The 26,681-nt window shown below is 40.9% G+C and overlaps 1 protein-coding gene across 5 annotated transcripts in view; it reads right to left on the bottom strand.

Annotated features, from left to right (window-relative positions):
• Window positions 1-26,681, bottom strand: part of ARHGEF3 (Rho guanine nucleotide exchange factor 3) — a 279,695-nt gene that overhangs the window by 58,588 nt on the left and 194,426 nt on the right. Inside the window, exon 1 of one of the 5 annotated variants that reach the window (XM_039858610.1) lies at window positions 4,119-4,405. The exons of 3 other annotated variants lie outside the window; for them this stretch is intronic. In XM_039858610.1, the coding sequence (XP_039714544.1) occupies window positions 4,119-4,214 (96 nt within the window). In that variant the 5' untranslated portion in view covers window positions 4,215-4,405. Of the gene's footprint in view, window positions 1-4,118; window positions 4,406-26,681 lie in introns of those variants that run through there. One more of the 5 variants, XM_039858608.1, reaches the window with a different exon arrangement.

The following is a 26,681-nucleotide window of genomic DNA, read 5'->3' as shown; positions in this document are numbered from 1 at the left end:
TCTTATTCCAGAGTCAATGCCCTGAACAGCCTCAAATGTATACATGTAAAGTCAATATATTCTCCTCTAATAAACCTATTCCTAGTTCATTTGCATCCTGGAGGCCCATCTGAACAAGCCTAGGAATCATGACTGAATGACCATAACCAGATCCTATCAGTAAGGGATGGCTTTTACCTGGGTAACTCAGTGTGGCTTCTGATCCAGCAAGATCTGAGGTCACATGATTCATGGAGTCTATTTAGTCATTTGAAAAAGAAACCTAGGATTCTAACTGCAATAACTCCTCAGAACCATTTCCATGCAGTTGGTAATATATACTGTCAGTTGGATACTATATGATACAGATTCCGTGAAATGTATAAATTACTGAAAACCAGGTGACCCTTTTAGTGCTCTAGCTGGCATGCAAGGAATACAGCCCCAGGTGCATACAATTTTCAAATACATGTGTGGACTGCGGCATAAATTATGGCAGAGGCATAGGGTTCACCTTGCTCTTCAGAGCTAAAACTTAAAGGTACCTTCTTAGTTACATAAAGTACTCTAGATTATATATTTCAAATAAAACATTTGAAAGCATTTTACATGTCTGTTAAGTTTTGCATCCCCCACTTCTCAGAGATAAACATCCTTAAATGCCACAAGGTACACTGGTATTAAACACTGGATTAAATCCATCAGGAAACCTGTCATTGGATCTTGGTTCAGCTGCTGATTTTCTCTGTGGCTTTCTGCAAGTCACCTCCCCTCAGTGTCTTTATTTATAAAGTGGGGAGAATAATTTGTGCTTTATGTTAACCTTATATCACAGTTGGGATCTCAAGTGAGACACTAGATGTAGTACCTAGAGAAGGACTACAGCTCCGTCATAGCTATGTACATGTCATTCCAAGGGCCACATAAGGCTACTGGCTGAGCTAAAATCAGAACATATACTTTTAAAAGACAAAGGCAATGGCTACAAATATGATTAATTAAATCTGGCTTAATCCTACCCAACATCTGAGAGAGTGAACCTTAAAATCAAAAGTAAGCTGTTCATCTGATTGTCAGATATAGTTTCAGAAAGAATATAACAGAAGCATCTTTGTATTTTCATTAAAAATGAAATGGACCCCAAACTCTTAAGACCCTCTCACCAGGCTCCAGCGTCCTTAGCCAACATCTCCACTCATCTAAGCCTTCTTTAAGATCAAACCTCACCATGGGTAAGTAGTGACTTTTAACTTATAGTTAGTGTAATTTGTGAGTGCTAACAGCTTTCTTTTTAGTGACTCGATCAGGTGTTCAGAGCACCTAACATGCCTAGAAGAACCAGTCCCTCCTGGCATGGGAAGTAAGCACTCAATAAATACAATACAGAGATCAATTGGGAAAAGCTGTATCAGTGATCAGAAGAAATAAGCTTAACAATACTCACATGGACTGAGATGGACTAAGCTCCTTAGATTTCACGGTCAATGATTAGAGCTGGAAGGATCTAGTTGGTTATGGGTATTAAAATTAAATATTTGCAACTCAGTTCATACACTCATGTCATAAGGCATATTAGATTAAGAAGCAGCATTATATTAATATTAATCTATATAGAATATTTTTAATGTTTGAAATAGATATTTTAAAGAAAATAAAATTTAAAATATCTTTTCTTTCACTGGAAACTATCATTGAAATAAAAAAAATTACAAAGCACTTAAACCTCGAGCCTTTCCCTAAGTGGCCTTCCCTAGCACTCCGCCTGCAATGACAAAAACAAACACTAGAAGGCACTTGCCCATGCAGCGCTATGCCCACTGTCCTTATAGCAAATGCTGAAGGAACAGCCATTATATGTCTGAAGGGCACAGGTGCTCTGCTGTAATTGCCTATGAAGGTCAAAAAGGACTTTGGATAGGCCAGTTCTTTTTATTATGACTATATTCCTTCTGCAGAGAAAATGATCAATCTTCAAAAATTATTTTCATAGGCACTAACAGTCAATAACTAGTTTATAAACAAGCATATAATCATGTCTTTCAAAAGGCCAACTAGTGTATGCTGTTTTTAAACACAAATACTGATGACACTTGCTGGTAGAAAATATATTTTAGTTAACTGCTTATGGAGAAGTGAGGCCTACAAGGTTAGCTGTCTTTTGCATTGAAAATGAAACCAGAAAACCAGCCCCCAAGCTCACTTAGGTTTCTTTTTTCAACTTTGCCTATCGCCATTATGAGGAAGTGATATGCCAGATCAATGAAGCTAGGAAATGTACTGGGGACACCTCTGCCTCAAGGTGTATAGAGCATAAGAGATACTTGTACTTGATAAACACTTTTTGAAAATCCTCAGTGGTGACACCTGAAAAATATTTACCAACTATTTCTGAAATTGTACCTCCCTCATCTTTACTCCTACACCAGGACATCTGCATTAAAAAAAAAAAAAAAAAAGTCACATTTATGTAATCCAGATCCAGCTACCACCAAGAAAATTAATATTCGACATTTTATGATACATTTCTTTCATCACAGTTGTGATATACAGATATCTTTATATTCTAAGAATAAGACTAAGCAGATGTCTTACCTAAGCCTTTAGCTAAACTACTCAAAAACATAGGACTAAGTGATAGGAAGAAGAGACTAGAGTCCAGAGTTAGTCTTACATTCTTTGACTCAATTCAATTTATTAATTAAACTTGGTTATATTTTGATTCCTTCCAAAAGGAGTTTGAAAGGTATTAGCTTCACTGCTCTTACATTCACTAAATTATTAAGTTCCCATTGAAAAATTATTACATCCATTCTAAGCGTGAACAACTTGAATTCTATGCAGGTGCTATTCTGTCAAAACTTAAATAGGAATCCAAATATCACTAGGGCCATAACCCTTCCACAGATGCTGGTAACAAAAACTCTTTGTGAAGATTTACAAATGAGCTAGAGTGTGGGGTGGGGGTGAGAAGTTAGTCTGCGCTCAGCTAACAGAAAGCTGATTACAACTTGAGACTGTTTGGAATGTTGTCAGCTTGGAGCAGCTCTTGTCAGAGGCAATGAATCTTTGATGCTGTCCTCCCAAATATACATAATTCAGTGAGCCAAGTGCACACAGCTGAGCAGACCCAAGGGTGCCAGGTGGGCAGAACCCCCAAGAATGCTGCAACAAGGCTGGATGCATACCGGCCTACACATTCTCCTAGAGGGGAAGGTGAAGATCTCCCAGATACACACATGAGCAGTAATGATGAGCTGGGTCCTGTGGGTTCCACTATAGCTTGACAACAGCAAAACTGCAGTCTAGTGAGAGCAACCGTATTCCTTAAAACCCCCAAAGAATGGGGGATGCTTTCTCTTCCAGCTGAACCCAATCTTTAAGGCCAGTGAGCTCTTTGCCAGATATAATACACAAGAGAAAAGGCAGACTAAACACAACCAGGAGGACTCCCTCACATCACCCTGATGGCACAGAAAAGTTCCCAGAAAAAGAAATGTTCCCAATGTTCCAATCATCCCTGAGGAGTTTAATTCATTTTCAAGATCCATGTAGAAGGCACTCAGGTGACCAATCAGCCCCAGACCTCCAGCTGAATGACCCCCACTGGCCACAGGTGAGAAGCAGAGGTGTCCTGTCTTTGTTGCCAAACAGCTGCAAGGCCAAGCCTGACAGATGAGATATCTCTGAAGGGTCCCTAAGAACCACCCCCCTACTCCCCCAATCCAGGGAAGAGGAAACCAGCGCTTAAAGGGTAGCTCTTCCCCCATGACTGGGCCAGCCGATACGGTAGGAGAGTCACTCTGTCGGGTCTAGACAGAAGACTGACAGTCTGAGAGCCGTGCCGGGCGCGAAGCAGGGAGGGGGAGGGGGGCGGCAGGGGGAAAGAGGCTGCTGCTCTCTGGCTAAGAGGAAGAGAGACAGAGAAAGCAACTCATGCTTGATTCACAGAGAGGGTAGGGAAGGGAGGCAAGAGACAGGGAGAGATGGAGACAAGGAGACATAGTGTGAGAGATGGAGAGAGAGGAACACATAAAGTGAGAGATGGAAACACAGAGACAGTGACACAGGGAGGGAGCCGAGAGAGGAAGAAATGGAGACAGATAGGCGACCCAGAGAGGTCCAGGTGGGGAGGTCCCTACCTCGGCGTCCTTGGCTGGACTGCTGGCCGGGGGTACCTCCAGGCTGCAGTTCGCCCTCTTGACCGTGAGGTAGAAGGGGTAATCCTTGGCCACCATGGCGGCTGCCGGGCCTGCCCTTTGGGATGTCACCGCTGACCCGATGCGACCACAGAACTCCCAGGAGAAAGGGGTCCCCAGCTCCACGATGCCGGGCAGAGGCGGCGACACGGAGACTGACAGCCGGCTTCTAGCCTGGAGGAACCCAACTCCAGTGCTCCGACAGAAAGGGGGCGGAGCCGCGGGCGGGTCCGCCCCAGCTGGGGCGGGGCGCCCTCTCGGCCCCGCCCCGACGCGTCCCCGGAGCGCTCAGGGGCCGGCGGCGAAAACGCCTTAGGACTGTAGTGTGGCGAGGGGCGAGGGACGAGGGACGATCTCGCTGCAGGACCTCTCCCTCCCGCGGGGGCCGGTGGCCAAGGGGCACCTGGCGAGGAGTACGCGGTTGCACGGCCGCCCAGCCCAGTGTCAACTGCACTCGAACTCCCCGGCACTCCCTGGGTGGAAGAAGCAGAGGCCTGGACAAAAGCGCGGATGACGGAAACAGCCTGAGAGAAAAGCAAGCGTTTTAAAAGCTCACCTTAAGAGAGGCGGTATTCTGTCTTTATTCTCAGCCAGTCTCCCCTCATCCTCACACTTTTTTTTTTTTTTTTTTAAAAGAACATCATTTGAATAGAATGGTGTAAAATGCGCCCATTTTAAGTGTATGGTTAGTTGAGTGTTGACAAATGTAAACACTTGTAACCACCTCCACGACTGGGACACAAAACTTTGCCACCACCTCGAGCCTTTCTCTGCAGCTGTTTTTAAATATGAAGAGGCTGGGAAGAAGTTGCCTGCCACTCCAGGCAATCTGATAGGGTCTGTCAAGATAAAGCTGTGTAGCAATGACCTGACTCTACCTCGCCTTACTGGAGAAAACATATTGTAAATGCCCAATAGGCAATTACAAAATCATTCTCTGTAGCCCTGTCTGGACAGTAAAAAACAAGACTGGTAACTCAAGTCCATCAATAGGAATACTTAAACTCTCCTTACTGTGGAACACCACTCAGCAGCAGTCAAAAATAAGTTAGGTCTATGGGTCTGGAATGGAAAGATCATCAATGTATTAAGTTCAGTTGAAAAATAATTACAGAATAAGCACAGTATAATACCATTTGTGTTAAAAAAAAATCTACAAAAGAATACCATATATTTTCTATAGAGACATGTAGGTAAATACCATTGAAAACCATCCAGAAGGATCCACAGCAAACTCTATGAGTTCCCTTAGGGCTGAGGGGAGGCAATCAGTGCTAGAGAGTACCTGACATTAAAGGATTAAAAGTAGCAGACAAAAGAGACTTTCTGTTTATAGCAAGTGTTCTTAATTTTTTTTACAAGAAAAATATATTCATGTGTTACTTGGGAAATTAGAAATAAAATTTTAAGATACTAAAATGATTATTACCTCAAAAGCTATTTTGTAGACTGCACTGTTGAATCCCCCCACCTCCCCTTATCAAAGTCATGGCCAGAGCAGGTGGTGGTCTGGGGAGATGATGTCTTTCGTTTTGACTTCTTAAGTGTGCAGGAGGTCATGGAAATAGAACTATCTAATCCCTGTTTTAGTGTTCTCTGCTTTCAGTTGAGGCTAGAATCCAGCACTTCCCACTTTCCAGACAGGATACCTCATGATACACAACTCTTTTATCTCAGGTACCAAACCCACACCCTTGCACTAAATTCATCCACTTCCCTGCCCAACTAGTATAGACAAACTGCCCTAGAAGCAGGGAGAATCTTGCCACAAGTGTGAAGGAGGCTTCTGAATCAGTGGGTTCTAAGTGAGATTGAAGAGAGCACCTGTTTTTCTTCTCAATTATATACTCTAAAGTAGTAGAAGGAAAGTAGTCAAAAAAGAGGTTTGGGGTGAGAAAGAGTGCCTCAGGACCACTGACTTTCTCTACCTGTATTCCCGGACACAACTTTGTCCCTCTAGCCTGAGCTGTGCTGATGGGGTGTTTACACAGGTCCCCCCGCCCCGCCCCAAGTTTGGCCAAGCTTGGTGGGAAATGAGGGGAACCCCAACTCCAAAAGCATGCAACCAAAGAAGCCCCTGGTTAATTCTGCAGCCAAAGCAGGACCTGGAGGCAGTGACATGCCTCACTTAGGGCTCCCCTGGCTGCCAAAGATATGAACTCAAGCTCTTTCTCATGCCCTTCTTCTCTTGGTTCTTGTTGTCCCCACAGGCCCACCATCCTACCTAAAGGACTCTGACCAGCAACAGCCCCTTTGGGGATGGGTTTTGATCCTGGTGGAACTCACCAGGCCTTGTCTTTCAGTTGGGAAGTGTACTTCCAGTACTTGTTGAAGAGTGACCCCAGCAGACTATGACAGCCCTAGGACTGGACTACTCACTGCAGGATACTCAGGGCCAAGCAGGAAGTCTGATACACCATAAGTCCAGTGCAGTAATAGATAAACCTTAGAGGAGGGAGGAGCCTTTAACCTCAAGTTTAAGTTCAACTACCACAGAGCAAAGAATAGTCATATTGGTTGACTATTAAAACAGTCTTGTAAAATATTTTTTGCTCCTCCTTAAAAGAACCATAAAAATCAATCAATATACATCGCCACACAACATATGTACAGCAAACTTATATCTTTTTCATTATGCATGTTAGGCAGAGAGAGAGAGAGAGAGAGAGAGAGAGAGAGAGAGAGACAGAGTTCTAGCTAATGGCGAGAGACAATTTAAATAGTGCCACAAACAAAACAAAACAAGCATAAGCTCCAAAATGAGTGTGAAAGGAAAGAAGGGAATATGGAGTTTCCTTGGGAGTTCTGATGCTTACAAGGTTCTCATAGCATGAACATCTCCTCACCATGAATAAAAACATATATTCATATATTTTTGATACAATAAAGCCTGTGAACTGAAGCTGGCAATTTTGGGTATAAACAAACCATTTATGTGGTTCTTGAGACACTTAAAGGATGTTCAAGGATATTTTTGTCCTCGTGCAATTTCCACCTTGTGCCCCAACTTTAGAACCTTCCCAGTGTATGATGCACTGCTACCATATTAGCAGATTTTAGGTTTGGGCAATCGGCCTAGAATTTCAACCAGGAGTGTCTGTGACTAAAGACTTTGTCATAAGCAGGCTGCTCTACAGGAGGGTTCCCAAGCACACGTCTGAGGCTGGTGTCACAGGTGAGGGACTGCAGTGCTGCCCAGCTGAGTGAGCCCCAGGAGGCCAGCATTCCCCATCTTGCCTGTGTGTGTGTGTGTGTTTATGGGCTTAGGAACAACACTGCCCTAACAGTCAGTTTCACTCAAAGCAACAGCACAAAGTGCCTTTCAGAACTTGCCTTCGGCACTACCCATTATAATCCTATAAAACGCTTCACAGCCGGGCAGTGTTCCTTGCTAGCCAGAAGCCTGGAGATTGGAATAAAGAAATCTGTTCTGCGTTTCCAGGAACAGTGCCAAGAGCCGGGCCTGCATTCTCGCTTGAGCTGAGTGGGGCTCATTTGTGCTACTGGTGGAGTGATGGGTCTCCACACACAAGCCCACCACTGATTGTTAGCTCCTTTTAGACGAGCAGACAACCAAGCATGGCTGGAAGACCATCAATCAACTCCTCAAATTTACTGCCATGACTGTGAGCAGAACAGGCCCAGCATGAGGCTAAAACTTTAGAAGTTAGAGTGGTCGTGGCAGTCTTCTCAGCCAACGGGACAATACTCTGTCCTGTCGACAATACACTTAACATCAGGGTTAGTGTGTTATTCTTCTTAAAGTGTCATTCATTCATTTGTTCATTCATTAATTCATCAAATACATATGAGTGTTTATTATAGATCAGGTGATCAATTAGCTACATTTCTCCCCTCTTTTTCTCCACCCACTGCTGAACCTCTATGCCAGGAAAATGTATAATATACACCTGCACGAGGAACATGGTTGACTTTAAAACATGGCCTTTCAACTGTAGTCTCTACAGGGAGGTGTGCATTTGCAGAAGGAGCTCAAGTGACAGTAGCTAATCCTTGGAATCCTGGCCTTCTGACACTTGCAACTCCATCTGCTTCCTTGGCATCTGTAGCCATATCTTCTGCTCCTGCTAATCTAACACAGCTGTGTAGATACATGTTGGACACATATGAGTATCACCACCTCTCCCCTCCACTTCCATTTGGGCAACATTCCCAATTAATGACCAAGGACCCTTTCCTCTTTGCAACTTCAGTCTTGATGGGATAGGGGAGTTAAAAGCCTGGAGAAGTGCTGGCAGTGAATTCTGAAAGATTAAGACTATGATTACTGCCAGACAGGAAAAAAAAATGGCACAAATGAAGCACTGATAATATCTAAAATCATATCAATATTATTACTCTCCCTCTGCCTGGGAATATGTCCGCTGGCTCCAAGCTAGATCTGTAAAAATATATCCCTAGATAGTCTAAAGCATTCTCTTAAAGATTTTGTTTTCTGAAACAAGTCTGAAAAACCAGTTAAGTGATAGAAACGTTCTCTTTCTCCCAGGACTGAGCTAATCCTGTGGATTGTTAACTATAATGCAAAAATAATCAAGACTTTATATTTGGTAAAAAAAAAGAAAAAAAAAAAAAGAAATGAGCCTCTATCTTGCCCTGACCTTACCAAAGTGAGAGGCATTCCCTAGTCTGGTTCATTAGAACGATTCTCAACTTGAGGGGTGTATTTTTGCCCCCTGGTGACATTGTATGTCTCAGGCCCATTTCATTGTTGCTGGGACGGGTGCTGCTGATGGCATCGTGGTAGAAGAGAGGCCCGGATATGCGTAAATATCCCCTGCTGTGCATGCATGGGACACGGCTCTCACAGCAAATAATTAACAGGTGTCAATATTTCCACTGTGTTGCGAACCCTCGGCCAAAGGCTTGGCTATGGCATTGAGTCGGAACAATCATGTATTGGTTTTGACCTCTACAAGAATATTTTTTTTTTGAGCCTTAATCAATGTGATTGATGTCAATGTTAGTTTAGTAGGCATGGGGGGTGGTGTGAAGGGCGGTGGGAAGGGAGAAGCTTGAGTGTAGAGCCTTGGGTGTGATAACTAAGTCTTTCCCACGATGTCCCAAATCTGACCACACAACAACAGATTTCATAAAACATGAAAAGCACAAGAAGGAGAATAAAGAAGAAGAGCTGAGGAGCAAAAAAGTGGGGTGGGGTGGGGACAGAAAATTTTAAACTACTTCAGATATGAAAATGCACTTCAAAAGACCAGTGAAAATAAAAGTTTCATTGAAAGATAATACTCAAAGAAGAAATTGGGGAGGGGGGCAAAATGTTTCAAAGCTTGGTCTTTCTCAAGACAACTTGTACCACCACATTTGTTTTTGAGGGGCAGATATACAAACTCAGTGATGAAATAAAAACACCAAAGCATTCAATTTACTGTCTTTTTGATACGTACTATTCCTGGCTGCATAGCATGTGTGATCAGAAACCTGTCTTCACTCAGATTTTGCAATAAGAATCCTGACTTTCTCTAATTTTAGCTGATTACTCTTAACAGGCTTATTTTCCTCAGAGAATTTAAGCCAGCCCTGAGAATATTTTCTGTACACTACTGAGGGTTTTTGAACTTTATGGATAGTTTGCATTCGTTTGAGAGTATTTTGTATTTTTTGACCAAGAATTCAATAAATTTCTTATATTCTAAAACTATTTACCCTCCTTAGACTATAGCTAATGTATGTGTTATGTCAGTTTTTTTTTTTATATATACTAACCATTGCATGGAGAAATTAGAAATAAAAAAAAGTATAAATTCTAGCTTTGGATAGTGGAAGTTTTTCTCTTCAATCAAGTACAGTCTCAGCAATCAAAATACCATATTTCATCAAACTTAAGATGCCAAAGACTGTAATATGTGCTATTATCTTATGTACTTTCAGAAAGGAAAATAAGGTTGCTAATGAAATTATAACACATAATCGATTGCAAGATACATCTCAATTCCAGAGAGGTTAAAATGTAGGGGAAGTGTACATGACAATGAAATATAGGAGTATTCATTTCATCTTGCTGGGATTTGAAAACTCGTACATTTATAGAAACATGATTTCTGGGGAATCAGGAACAATAATTCCAGGAACCATCTGCAATGAAATCAGCTGAGGAACTCATCAAATCTGTATGCCCGGACCCTACTTTGGATCCACTGAATTGGAATCTTTAGCAGTGGACTCCAGAAATTTGGGTTAGAATTATCAACAAGTTCAATAATGAACCTGAGCTCCCTCCTTTGGAAACGCTTTGACCACAGATCCTCGGGCCAGAGGTACCCATGGGTAATTAGCCCAATGGTTGTAGCATCAGAATCCAAAATGGGCATGGGGAGCTGCTTATTTGTCCATCCTGCACTGATGAACTATTATGTGCTAGACAGCCCACTATATGTGTATAGGTGCACCAGGAAGACAATGAAAAATATACAAGTCAACACTCCCAGTAAGCTACCAACTAAGCCACCCACCAGGAGATGTGTTCTGGCTCTTGAGACTTGATTTACAATCTAGTATTCAGAGTTCCAATTGAAAACTGCTTATCTTCATAGCCAGGGGACATGACTACATTTAAGTTTTTAAAAAATTAGCTGTAACAGTAGAGAATGGGAGGAAAGGAGATGGCTTGAGATGTTTAACTGAAAAAGACCTGGGGCTGTGGGGAGGCAAGGAAGGGGATAATATGTATAGAAGACCTTAATTACAGAGCAAGTTCAACCAGCAGAAATAGATTCCTGGCAAACACGTGCCCAACTCTTCTGGTGGGAGCAGAAGTTGGCTAGTGTATGCTAGAAAGCAGTCCATTAGCTGAAAGTGTTCTTTCAGCCATAAGCATCCGACAATACAGAAAGGTTAGGGGGTGCAGGTTTACTGAGTGCTTTGGTTAAGAGAGAGCTAAGTTACGGGAGCTTCTGCTATGTTTAAATCTTTCCATCTCACATCCAAAACCATGCTCAGCAAACACAAGTCTCATGTGCCCACAATTCTGACTGAACCAAAAGCCTTGGCAATGGAGGGTTGAACAAAAGCACCAGCCTCTGGTTCACCAACTTTTATCACTGTGTGATTATTTAGTTCTTTGGCATGACAAGATCGACCACCAGATAGCTTCCTGTCTAATTCCTCTCACTCAAGGCTGCCCTTGATCCCCAGGCTAGGGGAACCCTTGCTTTGTGGCCCCACAGTGCTGAGTACCTCTCTTTCCCTAGTACTCATTTGGCTCAGAATGACTCATTCAATGTGCCCGACAGCAAGCTACAAGGACATAGGGACCATATCTATCTTGCTCAGCACAATGGTTTCAGGTCCTTCTAGCACACTGGCATGTGGTAGAGGGTCTATAGTTGTTGAAATGAAAATTAAATTGAAATGGAGCTAATCAGAGAACAGATCATAAAGGAGGTAAATCCAGAGAAGAATTTTTGTAACAAGAAACAAAAGTTTCTGAGATGGGACCAAGAAATCATATGCAGAATATCACAGTAGGCTGTTAAAATAAATTTTGAAAAGTAGACATGGGGGCCCTAATGTTTAGCTTCATGAAGAGTCCGAAACTCACCAAAAGCACTAAGTATGAGCTCCTGCAGTGTAAGGCTGTGGGGCCTCTTAGATTATAACTGAGAGCTTATGGTTCCCTCCAGCTTTTCATACACACTCAGCAATTTACACTAATTTCTAAACAAGGTGGACTCGTCAGGGAGACTGAAACTCTGGTGGCAAGAGATGTCAAATAGTTAGTTTTCTGAGACTCCTTATAACATGCTCATCTGCCCCTTTTCTTCCCTCCAAAGGAACTTTCTTTTCTTTCTCTAAGTTTTTGATTCCAGGTTAAACTCTATAAATTTTTTTCTTTTCAAATTGCAATGCTCATACTTAGTGCTATTTATACTGAAACTATATGTTCTTTTGAGTTGGGTGCCGAGGGACTGACTTTTAAGGGGGAGGGGAAATCATTGCCTGGTGTTTCTGCAAGATTAAACATGCTACTAATCTAAAGAGCCCAGGCTGATGTGAAATTATGGACCCAAGGATTTTTTAATCCAAGAAAACTTTTCTGCTACTGCTCTACCAAGGGAGGACCATGCTTTCCGTCCTCACCTAGAGTCTTACATGATATGCTTTGAGAGCTCATTCTGGTTTAGACACAGTACATGGTGAACAAAACTCATTTGTCAGTGAGTGGAAGGGAGGGAAGAAGGTAAGAGAGAATTAAAATTGTAAAGCCAACATCATGTGGCTTCCTCCTTGAACTTTAATAACCCTGTACTGCCTGTAGGCTCAGAAAAACCAAATGCAATGGGTAGGTACAAGGATTGCTCTGGTGCCAGGAAAATGCAATAAGACATAACTTTTACAAGGTAAGCAATGAATAAATGCCCTGCAGGAACAAAAAGTTTTTAACATCTCTGAAATTGGCAGCCAGATGCCTGAAATGTTGGTTCAGTGCATCCAAAATGCACAACAGATAGGACCACCTTCTTTAAAATGAAATCATATTTTCGGGCAAACAATAGCTGGGGAGTCTGGGTTTTCATTATAGAAGGAAGGAGAGGAATTAGATTAGTATTTTCTTTGCCATTTAAAGAACCATTTTAATGCCTGTTAGTATTTTTCCACATTTCGGGCAAATTTTCTAGAACGTTTTTAAAGGGAAACAGTCTGCAGACTATCTTGACTTCTTAAAGAGCTATCTTTCTCCCTCAGTTGAGGAGGGATCTTATTCTGTCCTACGGCATTCTTGAGAAGATCTACAGCTCTTTATTTGGATAGTGTTGTTATAAAATGCAGTTTGGGGTGTCTTGTTAGGTTTTACCCCCAGAAATGTTAAAGGAAGTGCCTGTCACCAACACTCAAAAAAAAAAAAAATTAAATTAAATTAAATTTAAAAAAAGAAAGAAAAAAAAAGAAAGAAAATGATGTTGGCAGAGCTCAAAAACCAAAAGGATCAGCACTTTGCTTCAGTTTCCTGTTCATAAAACTTTATAAAAACAACCCACCCATTAAAGAAAAAAAGCCTACAACAATAGCTCATTATTCTTTTCCTAAATGCTTGCCTCATACCACTCTGAAATTAGGTGCCATCATATTTCCTGAAATATGGGCTCCACACACCACATCCCTTTCCTCCCTTCCTCGCCCCTACACCACCTGGCATCATTCCTGAATTTAGACTCTTCTCCAGTTTATGAGCTCAGCAGAGAGAGGCCAGCATTCTCCTTCCTACCTGTACAGAGGCCAAGCATCTGTACCAACTGGAAGCAGGAATTATGGAGGCTTCCTTCCCCCAAATTAATTTTCATTTCCTAGAGAAACTTTAAATATGGAAGGTGCAAAGTTACAAAGTAAAAGTGTACCTACAGCCTGCTCCAATAAACTGAAAAATATAATAAATGCACTGCCTTGCGATATTAACTTTTGAAGGATATCCCTTCTATCCTGGCTTTAAAGTAAAACTTTATGGAATATTCGACACACCACCCTTCAGTTCCTGGTAGAACATAGGAGAATACAAACTCTAGAATGAGAAGCCTGAATGCAAATATCAAGTTTTCCACTCTTCTATCTATATGACTTTGGACAATTTATTTAACTATACCAAACCTCCGTTTAATCATCTGTTAAATGGGGATATGAGAGTTCACTTTAAGAAGATAAAACGTATGAATAGTTTAATGAGATATGCATATGTCAGCATTCTAGGTACAAGGATAGCACATAATCCATATCGTCATTACCTTTCTGTTATATAAATCATCTCACTCCCTTTTTTCTCAATGAATGAAAGAGGAAATGATAGGATATGGAAATTCTTTTCCACCCTCTTTGCTTCCTAAGGGGTTAATTCTTTAAACTCACAATTTCAAATATTGATTTACCTATTGGACATATACAACAGAAGCAGCACAGTGAAGAGTGAAACCTAGATTTGAAGACATAGGGTCTAATCCTAGATCCACCACTGAATTTGCGGTATGACCTTGAGCAAGTCAATTAAACTCTTTAGGGTACAGTTTCTTGAACTATAAGGAGATTTAAACTTTAATGCTTATCTTCTGTGATTCTATAAAATAGCAAAGACTGAAGTGTGTGTGAAGTATTGTCTTGATTTTATGTTATTTTACTTCAGGGAAGAAAATAAAAATGATAATATCGTTTCCTGATGAAAGCATCCTTGTCTAAAACCAGCACGTTCTGTATAGGCAAGTCCATATTTTGGGTTGGTTCGGTATGGTCGTATTTTATAAGGGCTCATCAGAAAATTTAGCTCGATGTCCTCATTTGTCAGGAAGTGCATAAGCACATAGATTCCTTTAATATCAAATGGCCAAGAAAAATAGGTTGAAACAGAGGTAAAATCAACTGTGAGCAAAGAAATACTAAAAGGAAAATGGAGCTAGACTACAAATGGGATGGAAATGGTCTAAAATATACCGCTGTCACTTAAAAATAGGTACTTGATGCCTGTGTTATTTGTATGACAACATTTGGTTCCTACTGTGTTTTCTTCCTACAGGCCTTTATGACTATGAGAGCTGTCTGTTCCTTCAGTGACCAAGTCTTGCTGCCTTGTGGATTTTCCCCAGTCATAACTTCCTTTCTGCCCTCAGGTAAGCTACTTATGTCCAAGTGGCAGGATCATGGCCATTTCTGTCTGAATGCAACACATAGATGGCTACTGGCACGTGATGCTGAGCACCAGGAGCTTCTCAAGGCTGAGGGCCCTGTGCACCAAGGCCAAACTGCCAATGTAAAATATTTACATTGATGTCACACATTTATAAAATCAGAACTAAAGACAAAGAATAACAAATGAAACTAGAATTAGTCAACAGATCATAAGCTTCATTATTCTTTAACCTCTGTGTCTCCCTTTTGACTGTAAGCTCCCTAAGGGCAAGAATCATGATGCTTTTTTTTCATGGATATATCCCCAGTGCTAAAAGATGCCTGACCAGTGACAGGAGCTGAACAAAAGATGACCATAGCTAACACTCTGAGGGTTTGCTCTTTGCCAGGCATTGTTCTTTGACTTTACATGACGTACCTCTGGTAATTCGCACAACAATCCAATGAGGTGGGTACTTCCATAAAGTAGGAAACCGAGGCACAGGGATCTGAGATAATTTGCCCCAAGTCACAGAGTTGGTAAGTGCCAGAGTTGGGGTGCAAAAGCAAGTACTTTGCTTTCAGAGCCATGGTTCCAATAATGAAGTGGAACATCAATTATTTGCCAGCTATTTGCAACTTAGCAGGTATCCTAATGCTGGAGACTATGATGCTGAGGGTCAAGGAGTCAAGCCTATTAGATATGATTAAAAGAACATCCAACGAGAGTCAGGAGACCAAGAGAACTGGGTTCAAATTTTAGCTCTAGACTCCTACACCTACTATGGTCAAGTTCTGTGACCTCTTTGCTTACCAGTTTCCCCTGCTGGTTAATAAGGGGTTGAATAGTCATGCAGGTCCCTGACAGTTATAAATCCCAAGTGCTAGAGCCATCTTAAATGTACTCTTACATCCCAACAACCACAGGTCACAAGTGTGCTCCTCCATTTTTCAATGAAGGAGAGCTACCAAAATATTCTCAACAATCAAGCAAGTTACTCAATCTTGCAGAGCCTCCGTGGGCTCATCTACAATTAGGACATAATAGCACCTACTTTAAAGGGTGAAGGTAAAGATTAGAGAGAAGCTAGGTAAGAGGATGACACATAGTAGTAATTTCATAAACAGTAGCTAGATTTATTATGGTCCCAAAGAGCTGGGAGGTAAGTCCAGAGGAGAAAAAAATCTCCTCAAAGCCCAGGAACCAACCAACCAATCCAAAAGATAGCACTGAAACGAAGATGCTTAAATAACTTCTAAGAGTAGAGTACACGTTTGCCACATCCTCAGAACAAAAAATTCATATTGGATTCTCTTTCAAAAAGTAGACTAATTTAGACAGATTTGAGTTATGTTTGGATAAAACAAAAAGAAACCATTGTGATTTTGGGAGTTCACATGTGAGTACTGAAATGCTTGAAAATGTTAGGTACCATTGGCTCTACGCCAGGCCTATAACAAGCACATGACATGTATTATCATACTGAGTCCTCGCAACCCACTGAAGAGAGTGCTTTCCCTGTTTTATAGATCAGGGCATAGAGTCTCAGAAAGTTTAAGTAATGTGCTCAAGGTCACACAACTACTAAATAGCCACACCAGAACTGAGTCGGCCTGGAACACTGATGGTCTAAACCACGTGGCTACACCGAGCCCTCTCCAAGGACAGAGTGTCGTTGGCCTCAGCATGCCCCAGATCCACAGGGAAACAATCCCTTGTCTAGCATATGGGCAGGTGGCTTTATATATGGGATGTGTGCAGGTGCAAGAGGCCTTGGGTTTTAGTCCTTGTTTACCCACAGACTCCTAGAAGCTATGGACAAATCACTTGACTTTCCTGGGTTCTGTTTTGATCAAACAGAATGTACTGGATTAGAGTTTTTCAATCCAAGTCTTGGGGAACATTAACCACTTACATTTTATACCCAGGAGGTTAGAGATAAAAGAATCAAGATGGGAGCTGACCCTCTATCATGATATCCTTTTTGGGAAAAGTAGTGGAATACATGTGCTAGCAAACACAGAGTGGGGTGACTCCTCAATTCCCTTTCATCTTGAAAATTCTGAAATTCTATTGAATTTACAAATAGAAGAAAAGAAAGGGGAAGAGAGGCACTCACAGGAATCAGGGGGGAAGTGGCAGGGGGTTCATCTTGAAGCTGTGTTTACATAGCAACCATAGTGTACATACTTAGCTTGGAATCTTATTTGGGGTGCATTGGTGTAGGGGGAGCTGATAGAGATGATGGGGAGGGAAGTTAAATCCCTCCCCTTGAAATGACCACTATGGTACACAGCAAGCACTCAATAGATGCTGACAGAACTGACTTCAAAGGAAAACAGACCTGGATCAAATTGATAGACGCCAAGCTGCTACAGAAGATGTATGAATATGTAAAAAATGCTAACAATTTATTTTGTTCCCAGCCACCCACTCTGCCAGAAGCCATTTTCAAACTGAAGATTAATTCTTTTTCATGAGAATGAGCACACTTCTCCCAGCAGGATAACCACAGGTAACCCCTCCCCTTTGCCTCCATCCCACACACTTGGAATGTGAACAAAGATGAGCGGTATGGGAGCTAAAGAATTCTTATTTTCATTTGTATCTTTGCCCAGGGTAGTGACAAATATTGTTTCATGAGTTTCCAGCTTAGCTTTAGAGCTCAAAGGATAAAGTGCTTCTACAAGAAAGAAAGAGGAGAAAGGAGAGAACATAAGAGAATGAAAAAAATTTAAGACATACACACATATATTTTAATTCAAATAGCAGAGCCTTTTCTTCCCTGGAAAGGTGATAGTGTGCTACAATCTCAGTCAAACCTGCCAGAGTCTCCATCTAGAGATACCGGGAGCGACAATAACCTCAAGGCATTTTTTTTTGTACTTTTTTTCTAAAAACAGGATTTCAGAGTCATCTCAGGTCTTATGACTCCCTGATGTTTCTTCCATGAAATCAGGTTGCCTCACAAGCCATGTTACCATGCCATGAAAAAAGGCTGGCCCATAAGTTCCCCGTAAGTATTTATTGAATAAATTAAAGGACAAGAAAGAAGAAATGTACTGAAGGCTGCCAATATGAGTGGATCGATTGGCTGATATTTAAAAAGTTTTGCTTATCTTTGAACTCATGTCCAGAATAATCCCTCACTGATCCTTCTCTCCCTTTTCCAATATCACCAATTATTCAAATCCTAGACCAAGGTTTTTTCCTTCTTTTCTGAAAAGCCTTCCCAATCAACCCCGCCCACAGGAGATGGTTCTTTCTTTTCAGTTCTAACAACTCTTATTACTACCAGTAATCAATCACATTTTGCCAAGTGACAACTTTTGAAATTACTCAATATTCTAGAACTCCTGGAGAGCAGGACCCTTCCATACCTATCTTGGATCCATTCTTAGAGCATTGGAGCTAAAAAAAAAAAAAAAAAAAATGACTTCCAGAGCAATGACTAATTACAGCGAGAATATTTTTAAGCTAATATAATCAGTTGATCCTATATTCAACTTCTTTCAATTAGTTTAATGGTCAAATGAATCTTTGTTCTCTTACTGCCTGGGGAGGCCAGTAATTAGTAAACTGGTCAACTGCATAAGACTCTACCTAGGGAAGAACTGTAAGGATGTGTTGTCCCCTCAAAACGCCCCATTAAAATTAAGGAAGATAATTATCAAACCTCCAGATCTATTCACCAGTTTACAGAACACAGGAGGATAGAGGGAAAGTTAAGCCACATCATGAGAAAGCAACTCCCAAATCCAGGATAGAAAACATTCCACAAGACAAATGACTCAGTTTCTCTAACAAATCAATAGTATAGGGGTGTGGGGAGAGAGGGAGATGGAAGTTTTACAGAATATCAACCGTAAGAAATGGGTGGAGAATATTGCGATCCTGATTCAAACAGGCCAACTGTACAAGGACCTTTTCGAGACAAATTAATAAGAATTCCTTAAATATCACCTAAAATGCAGTCCAAAGGCAAATTCAAATTTGGGAAAATTTGACTTTGAACTGAATATTAGATGATACTAAGAAATTCTTTGTAGTCTTGTTAAGTGTGATAAGATGTGGTGGTTATGTAAAAAATAAAATGCCCTAATCAGGAAGAGATGTATACCGAAGTACTAATGAGCAAAATGATATGATGACTGAGGTTTGCTTAAAGTTTTCCTAAAAAGTATGGTAAGATTGGGAAGAGGTTAACCATTGTTGATGCTGGATGCTGGGTGAGCAGACATGCTAATTATACTATTCTTTCTACTTCTCTAATGTGGGCAGATCACAAGGTATCACGTTTAATATACTAAATCACCTAACTTAGAAAATTAAATTTCCCTGGTGAGGGTATAGTGAAAATGCCATATTTAGAATTGTTGATGACTACAGTGAAAACTACTGTAATATCGAGATGTTAGTATATACCATGAGCAATATAAATATGCAAATGTTTCAGCCCAGTATTCATTCCTACATTTATAAATTTACCAAATGAAAACAATCCAAAAGAAAATATTTTCGGTGCATTGTCATTTAATAGTGATGAATTAGAAATAATAACAGAGTAGCTACTAAATATGGAGAATACACTATGTATCAGGAACAATGTTAAATGCTTTAGGTACATTATTCTCCTCTATACAACCTTTTGAGGAAAATATTATCATTTTCTTAGCAAGTCCCTAAGATGGTACAGCTACAAAGTGGCAGAGCAGGAAATCTGGGTCAGGCTGGCTCCAGGCCCTGCACTAAGTTCCCTGAGTCAGACGGCAGGAGATATTTAATTAAATTATAGGACGGCCACTGATGAACACTGTGTAAACATTAACGAGGATACTTATGAAGTCAAGCAACATGAAAAATGAGAAGTTAAAAAGGCAGGAAGAAAACTGATTGGGGCGTCTATGCAATCTGTATATATGTGGAAAGACTTGGCAGGGAAAATGGGCAAAATGAAAATCATGGTTGTATCAGAAGGGTGGTCTCCCAATTACAGGCCACGTGGTTATGTTATTTTTATAATGAAAAACTAAAGGGGAGGTTATCGAACTTTAGTGTGTGACAACAGCTGATGGAACCAAGGCATTTTGGTAGAGGTGTTTCTATAAATATTGTAAACCAGCAGTTTCTTCAAACAAGGTTTTTTTTCTTCTTTGGAAGCCTACTGAAACTAAAGAAAGAAATATTCCTTTTCTCCTCCCTCAAATATCTTTCCAATGAGCTCTGAGAGGAATTCATCTTCTTTGATCAGGAAGCAAGAATTACCCCCACAGTTTCCTCTTGCAGCAAAGGCTGAATAAAATGGTACAGTATAAGGTGAATGTCTTAAACATACCCCAAGAGGAAAAAAGACAACAGCTTAAATGAGTCTACAAAGGATTGTTTTATGATTGAGGTTCCCTCTGAGTCTTGCGAAATGCTCTTCGCAGATGTTTTGTTATTAGCATGACTGAGAAAAGCTCCAGAAAGCAGGAGATCCAGTACTCCATCGTATTATGGTCCAGCCTGGGCACATGCTAACTGCATCTACCAGACTGCTAATCGCCTCAAACTCCCACCCAAGGCTCAGCATCCTGGACTCACTCTCCTCCTCCTCCTCCTCCTCACCTTCCCTGGACAGACACATCTGACAGGCTCCCAGAGACAAGTTCACTGTGAGATTATGAACATGGAAATGCTTTGGAATCTATGAAATGCTCTACAGATGGGAGGTTATCCTGATTAAAAATCTGATATGTGTCTTTGTGTATTTCTTTGGACACAAATGAATTCCAGAAAAGTTCTTTGGGAAGGGAAAAAAAACAACTAACTAGATCTCAGGTTATTTTAACTGCTAGAACCAGAATTGCAATAAACAATCAACTTTTTATGACAAAGCTTCTGCAGCTGCCATGCCGATCATTATCACCTGAAAAAGGCACTAATCTGTGAGCCACACTACATGACCATTTGTGACTCTATGTGATATTCATCAGTACCTGTCACCAAGATAATAGCTTAATCTTGAATGGAGGAAGCAGGAATATTTTACAGAAAGCCCTGCAAGAGATTCCCCTTAAAAAAGCTAAACAAAGAGAAAAGATCTTGGAGAAAGAAGAGAAACAGTACAAGACAGACAGCTGGAAGAGAAGACTGAACTAAAGCGATGGACCCTGCAGGGAATTAGTGTAATTTTTGTTGAAGATTATGGGAAAGCTACTGTTTCAAAGCCTCTGGACATCAGAGGAAAAAACACAAAAGACAGTTTGCTGAACAGAGAGCTTTAAACAATTCAAGTTCAAACAAACAGAATTCCAGGAATTAGGAAGAGAGGAAATTGCAAGGTGCTTTGCAAACCACTGCAAAGAAAAGGATGTTTAACTACTAAATGTCAGTGATAAAAATGGAGATCTTGTGGTGGAGTTTATTTTGGTAGGGGAAGGAGTGAGGATAAGAAATAACAATAGTAAATAATAATAGTAATAGTAAGAATACTATTGTATTACTGGCATCTGACCTCTGGACAACGTTGCTGACTATTTTGTAAGCATCATCTCCTTTAATCCCCATGACAGCTCTGTGAGCTCAGACCTACTAATGACCCCCTTTTATAGATGAGGAATCTGAGGCACAGACAGGTTCCACAACTTCTTTGAGGTCACCATAGCAGGACTACGATTCAAACCCAGATTTGCTTAAAAGTCCAGCCTCTGAACCATTTACACATAGGTATATAATTATCGCATCTCACAGATCATATTTTTGAAGATTGATCATTATAAAATTCAGAGCTGATGGCCAAGTTGGTCAGCATCCTGTTTCCTTGCCTTCCTTCCTAAAGATTAAATAAAAAGAATGAAATGCTATCTAGTCCATTTTAGCGATTGTGGATGTTTTCTGGAAAAGGTGGGAGGAAACCAATTAGAAAAATATGGAGAATTTCTCTTTATTCGTGGCCCACTATTATTAAGAGGTAATTATACGTAGGATTCTCAGAGTAAAACACTTTAGTGGCATCACTGTTTAAAGATTCTTCTAGCAGCCAAAGTGTCACCTGTAAAAAGAAATGAAGAAACCCTATGGTGTGACAAGGTCAGGGATAGACAGGCAGCTAATTACTAAGCACTGTTGGGAATACAGACACTGGAATCCAGCTGCCTGTCTGAATTCTGACTCTACTACTTCTTCACTCTGGGATCCTGGATGAGTGACTCTTTCTGAGTCTCAGTATCCTAACCTATAAAATGGGGTCGGAAAGAGTGCAACATGGCTATTGCAAGAACTAAATGAGATGATGCATGGAAGGCATGAGGCACAGTCCTGGACACAATGTTAGCTACTGCTCTTGGCACGAAGTAGCCAAAGTAGCCAGATCACTTCATCTACAAAGACCCCTCACTTCACGCCACATTCTTCAGAAGTATAGATTATTCAGGTGTGGAATGAGTAAATGACATTTGCAAAAGCACCAAATTAAGAATCTTGCCCAATTTAAGACCTCATACTTTCCCCAAACCATAGTCAGTGGTTGAAAAGAGGTAAACAATATCTGTGTATGCTTTTTTCTATTGGGTTTTGGTATTTGACAAATGCTGATGACATGATGGTAGCTTTTCTGAAAAATTAGTATCTCAGAAACCCATCATTAGTAATAGAAAGACAGCAATATTTTCTGTTTGTTCAGTTTTATTTTGTAATCCTGGTGAGGACTGACAGAAGCTATTATTGCTCTTCACCATCACATGACAGCGACCAGTGAGCCTTCATTTTTATAGGCTTAACCAAATCCAACTGCTCCAGTCATGACTTTCATCGCTATCTTCTTGGAACCTGAAGTCAATTCTTTAAAAGCTTTGAGAACAAGAAGTTCATGCTGCAGAGCACTCTGGGGTTTTGACTCAACATCGGTCCCTCCCTCTTCTAATAACAGTTCTCCCGTTTTCTTTAGAGAAACTGCCCCTCTCTCAGTGCTTGTGGTTTCAATGAGACTGAGCCCACTGTCAGTCTCCTTGGAAGTACATGTGACTCAGGACTGGCCAATCAGCAACACTCTCTTTTTTGGTCACAGCCTTTGGTTCAGGAAAGGGCACGAGAACCAGGCTTGAGATTTTTGCAGGAAGAACTGGGCAAGAAAGCACCTGTAAATTAGAAGTAGGTAAGCTTAGAGCTGCTGGTGGCCGTACTTCTACCAGGAGAGGAGAACATATCTGAGAATAGAGCCAACAAAGAGAAATAAAAACTGAGAAGTGAAGAAAAAGAGAAAGTCCTGAGGAAAAGGAGCACTTAGAACCAGCCACGCCTGAAACCAGTGGTTCTTGGACTTTTCTATTGTATGAGTATAATTTCCCTCTTTGCTCAAAGGAATTTGAGTTGTGTTTCTGTCACTTGCAACTGGAAGTTTTGATTCAAATACATACAAAAATGTACTTGCCTTCTTACTCTTTTGCATTATTCAGGATTAATATTACATATCTAAAGCTTGTTTCCCTCAAAGAGAGTGTAAGTTTTTTGAAACTAGGAGACAAGTGTGATACTGCTGATAAAATAACATTCTTCTTTTTTTTTTTTTTTTTGGCCAAAATCAAATATAGGATGGCTGAGGAATCATTTTATAACAATGCCAAAGAGAAGAAAGTAGAAAAACAGGATGTTTCACAGGTGTGCTTTTGGAAGCTGATGGCATGAGGAATTAGGGGTCTCATGAGTATCCAAAGCTATCTCTAAAAGTTTCACTTGTCTGATTACCTTCTGCTGAGCCTCCCACCACCCTGCACTTGACCATTTCAGCAGACAGGAAAACCCTTCCCAAAGCTTCAGGCTAGAGGTCTAATTAGAACCGTGAACAATTTCCTACTTATCACTTGTAACACTAGTATATCTGCTTTTATTCTTAAAGGAAGATCCACTACCCCAAATACTCTTCCTACACAAGCTCTGACCATATTTGGATAGGGTAATTTGTTTTAAAGTGTTTTTTATTTTTATTTTTTTTACCAACCCATATTTCACATTGTATACCAGGATAAACTTCAAATGGATCAAAGATTTAAACATAAATGTGAATAAAAGTACTGGAAGAAGATAGGAAAATTTCCTGGTGTAGGGAAGGCTTTCCTGATCATGACTCAAAGTCCAGAAGAAAAGAAAACATTAATAGATCTTTTTATCACAAAATAGAAAACATAAAATTAAAACCCCATCTACATGGCAAACAGAACAACAAAAACATCATAACCAAAGTCAAAAGAAAAACAACAAACTAAGAAAATATATTTGCAACTCATATCAGAAAGCTCTAATCTCCATATATATGAAGACCTCCTAGAAATCAAGAAGCAAAAGACCAACGACCATCTCTGTATGACTGTGTGTTTGATTAGTATGAAAACATCCACAAGAAGCAAAGCCACTTATTTTGCATGAGTGTTTGAAGGACTAGTAGAGTAAGAGCATACACTTAGTGGTCCAGATTCAAATCTCAGTTTTGTCACTTTCTAGTTTGTGACTTGGGCAAGTCATTTCACCTGCGTAAGTCTCATTTTTTCCTATCTGTAAAATGGGGATTATAGTATCCACCTTGTAGTGCCATCGTGAGGATTAAACAGATGGATTACACTCAGTGACTACCTATCACATGGTTAGTACTCAATAAATGTTTGCTGCTAGTATTCGAGTAGAGATTTAAAAATTAAGAACATAACCTAACCTCAGGATCTTTCAGATATTCAGAATGTGAGGTCCATGTAAAGTATAGCTAACAAAACAAACATCAATATTGTTATAATTTAATAAGATCCCACTCATCTATCTTACAAATATGGTTGTATTTACAACAACCATGTCTATTTCTCTTTTACAGATGAGGAAACTGAGACTCAGAGAGGTTAAATGACTTGCATAAGGTGGCAGCTACTAAGTGGTAAAACAGATTTAACTGCAGGTATGACTGGCTCCAAAAGCTGGGTGTTTGTTTTCTATACCACTCTGTCTCTCAATTTAAAAGCTAAAAAACAAATTGTCCAACTAATTGGTTGCAGAAAAAGATATCCAGAGCCCCTGAAGTTATAAAAATTTCAGCCTTCAGTTATAAGAATGGACTCTGGTCCAGAAGTAAAAATTGCTATCTGGCTATCTGTGGGAGCTTACTTCTGAGCGGGAGGGAGAAGGCCTCAGCTGGGTTTTTAGCAGATCTTTATCACTATCACGTGTTGCTACTAATCTTCCTTTTTACTGCTCAGAAGAAAGGATAAAGAGACCCCTTCTGTGGTTGTGGGTGGAGGGGCACGCACACTGCCATTTCTTTGAGATAGACTTCTATATGGCACAAATGCTATCTGCCCAGGGCTTATGAAGGACATGTCTGCAGCCAGCAGTGAATATGGCCTCTCATGCAGTCTGTCTGGGCCCCAGGTGAGTGTACAGCTGGGGCTTTTCTCATGTCCCAGAAACTGATTCTCTGGTTCCAGGAGCCTGACTGCCCAAGACATAACTAGGACAATAACACCAACATTTGGCCCAGGTTGTTCAAAGCCCATAGCTGGAATACTTAGGGAGCTCTAACTATACCTCGAGCCCTACAGCTGAAACAAGGGTCTCCTTAAGATGGAGAAATGAGATGCCCTTACCCAGCCTCCCTTTAAGAGATAATGTCCCCCAAGTGACACCCTGTCACCCCCTACACAGACACGGCTTTACAAAACAGGCACAAAATCCTGAACACTCTTTTCTGTGGAAATCCTAGCACATAGTTTCATTGCCTTTACATCTCTGGAATGCTGACTTAAAAGCCTGCAGCTAAAATGTTCTAACAAACAGGCTGTCTTGTCTCTCTGAAACTGCAGCGTTTCAGAGGTCAGGAAGAGAGTCCTCCCATCAGCCTCGTCAATCAGTGGGTTACATAAGGAGGGATTTGTTTTTGACCTCTAAGGAGGATATCCACAGCATGCTAGGATTTTAGTGATATTTACTGAATCTCTATGAAGTATAGGACCATTTACTAGCTCCCAAATAACAGCAACAATGTTTAGGGTTTACTATCTGACAAGCATGTTATGGTATTTCACAAAGTCCTGTAAGGAAGGTACTATGATCTCCCCATCTTATAGAGAAGGAAACCAAAACATAGAGAGGATGTGTAATTTGCCCACAGTTTTACAGAGCTGATAAGTGGAAGAGCTGGGGCTTGAATCAAAGTAGTGTGGCTTGAATCTACTCTTAAACCATAATGCTACACTGTCTCTCAGGGTGATAATGATGGTAGTGGTGGAAGTGTTGGTGGAGGAGATGGTAATGGTGGTGGCAGGGATGGTGAAGGAGGAGGTGGTATTGGTGGTGATGATAACAGTGATGATGATACTATTTCCCTGGCCCTGTGGTAAGCATTTCCCGTACATTATCACATTAAATGTAAGCTTCTAGGAAGTCTCATCAGTTTCACTGTATCCGTCTACTTTTATCCACCTCCTGCCACTATCCAAGCCCAAGCTGCCATCATCTCTCCTCTGGACTAGTGATAGCCTACTAACTGTTCTCCTGGTTGCAAACCTTGTCTATACAATCTCACCACATTACAGCCACCAGAAGGATCATCTGAAGCATTATCTCAGATCATAGCACTTACCCCGTTGTCTTAATCTTCCGGGGGCTTCCCCTGCACTTGGACTGAAATCCCAATTCTTTGCTACAATTTACGAGGCCCTATGGGATCTGACCCTGTTAACCTGCCAGACCTCACCTCCTGCTTCTCTTCTCCTTGCCCAGGGGGCTCCAGCACCTTCCTTTTCTTCCTGACCACGGCACCTTCATTACCAGGCCGGGACATTTGTACTGGATGTTTTCCTCTGCCCCTAAATCTCGGCAGGACTGGCTTTTTGTCATTGAGGCATCGACTCAAAAGACTG

This window comes from Pteropus medius, unplaced genomic scaffold, assembly GCF_902729225.1.
Source record: "Pteropus medius unplaced genomic scaffold, Ma_sr-lr_union100, whole genome shotgun sequence".
In the NCBI taxonomy this organism is placed as follows: Eukaryota; Metazoa; Chordata; class Mammalia; order Chiroptera; family Pteropodidae; genus Pteropus; species Pteropus medius.
The sequence above is the reverse complement of the archived record's forward strand: the minus strand, read 5'-3'. Positions and strand labels throughout refer to the sequence as shown.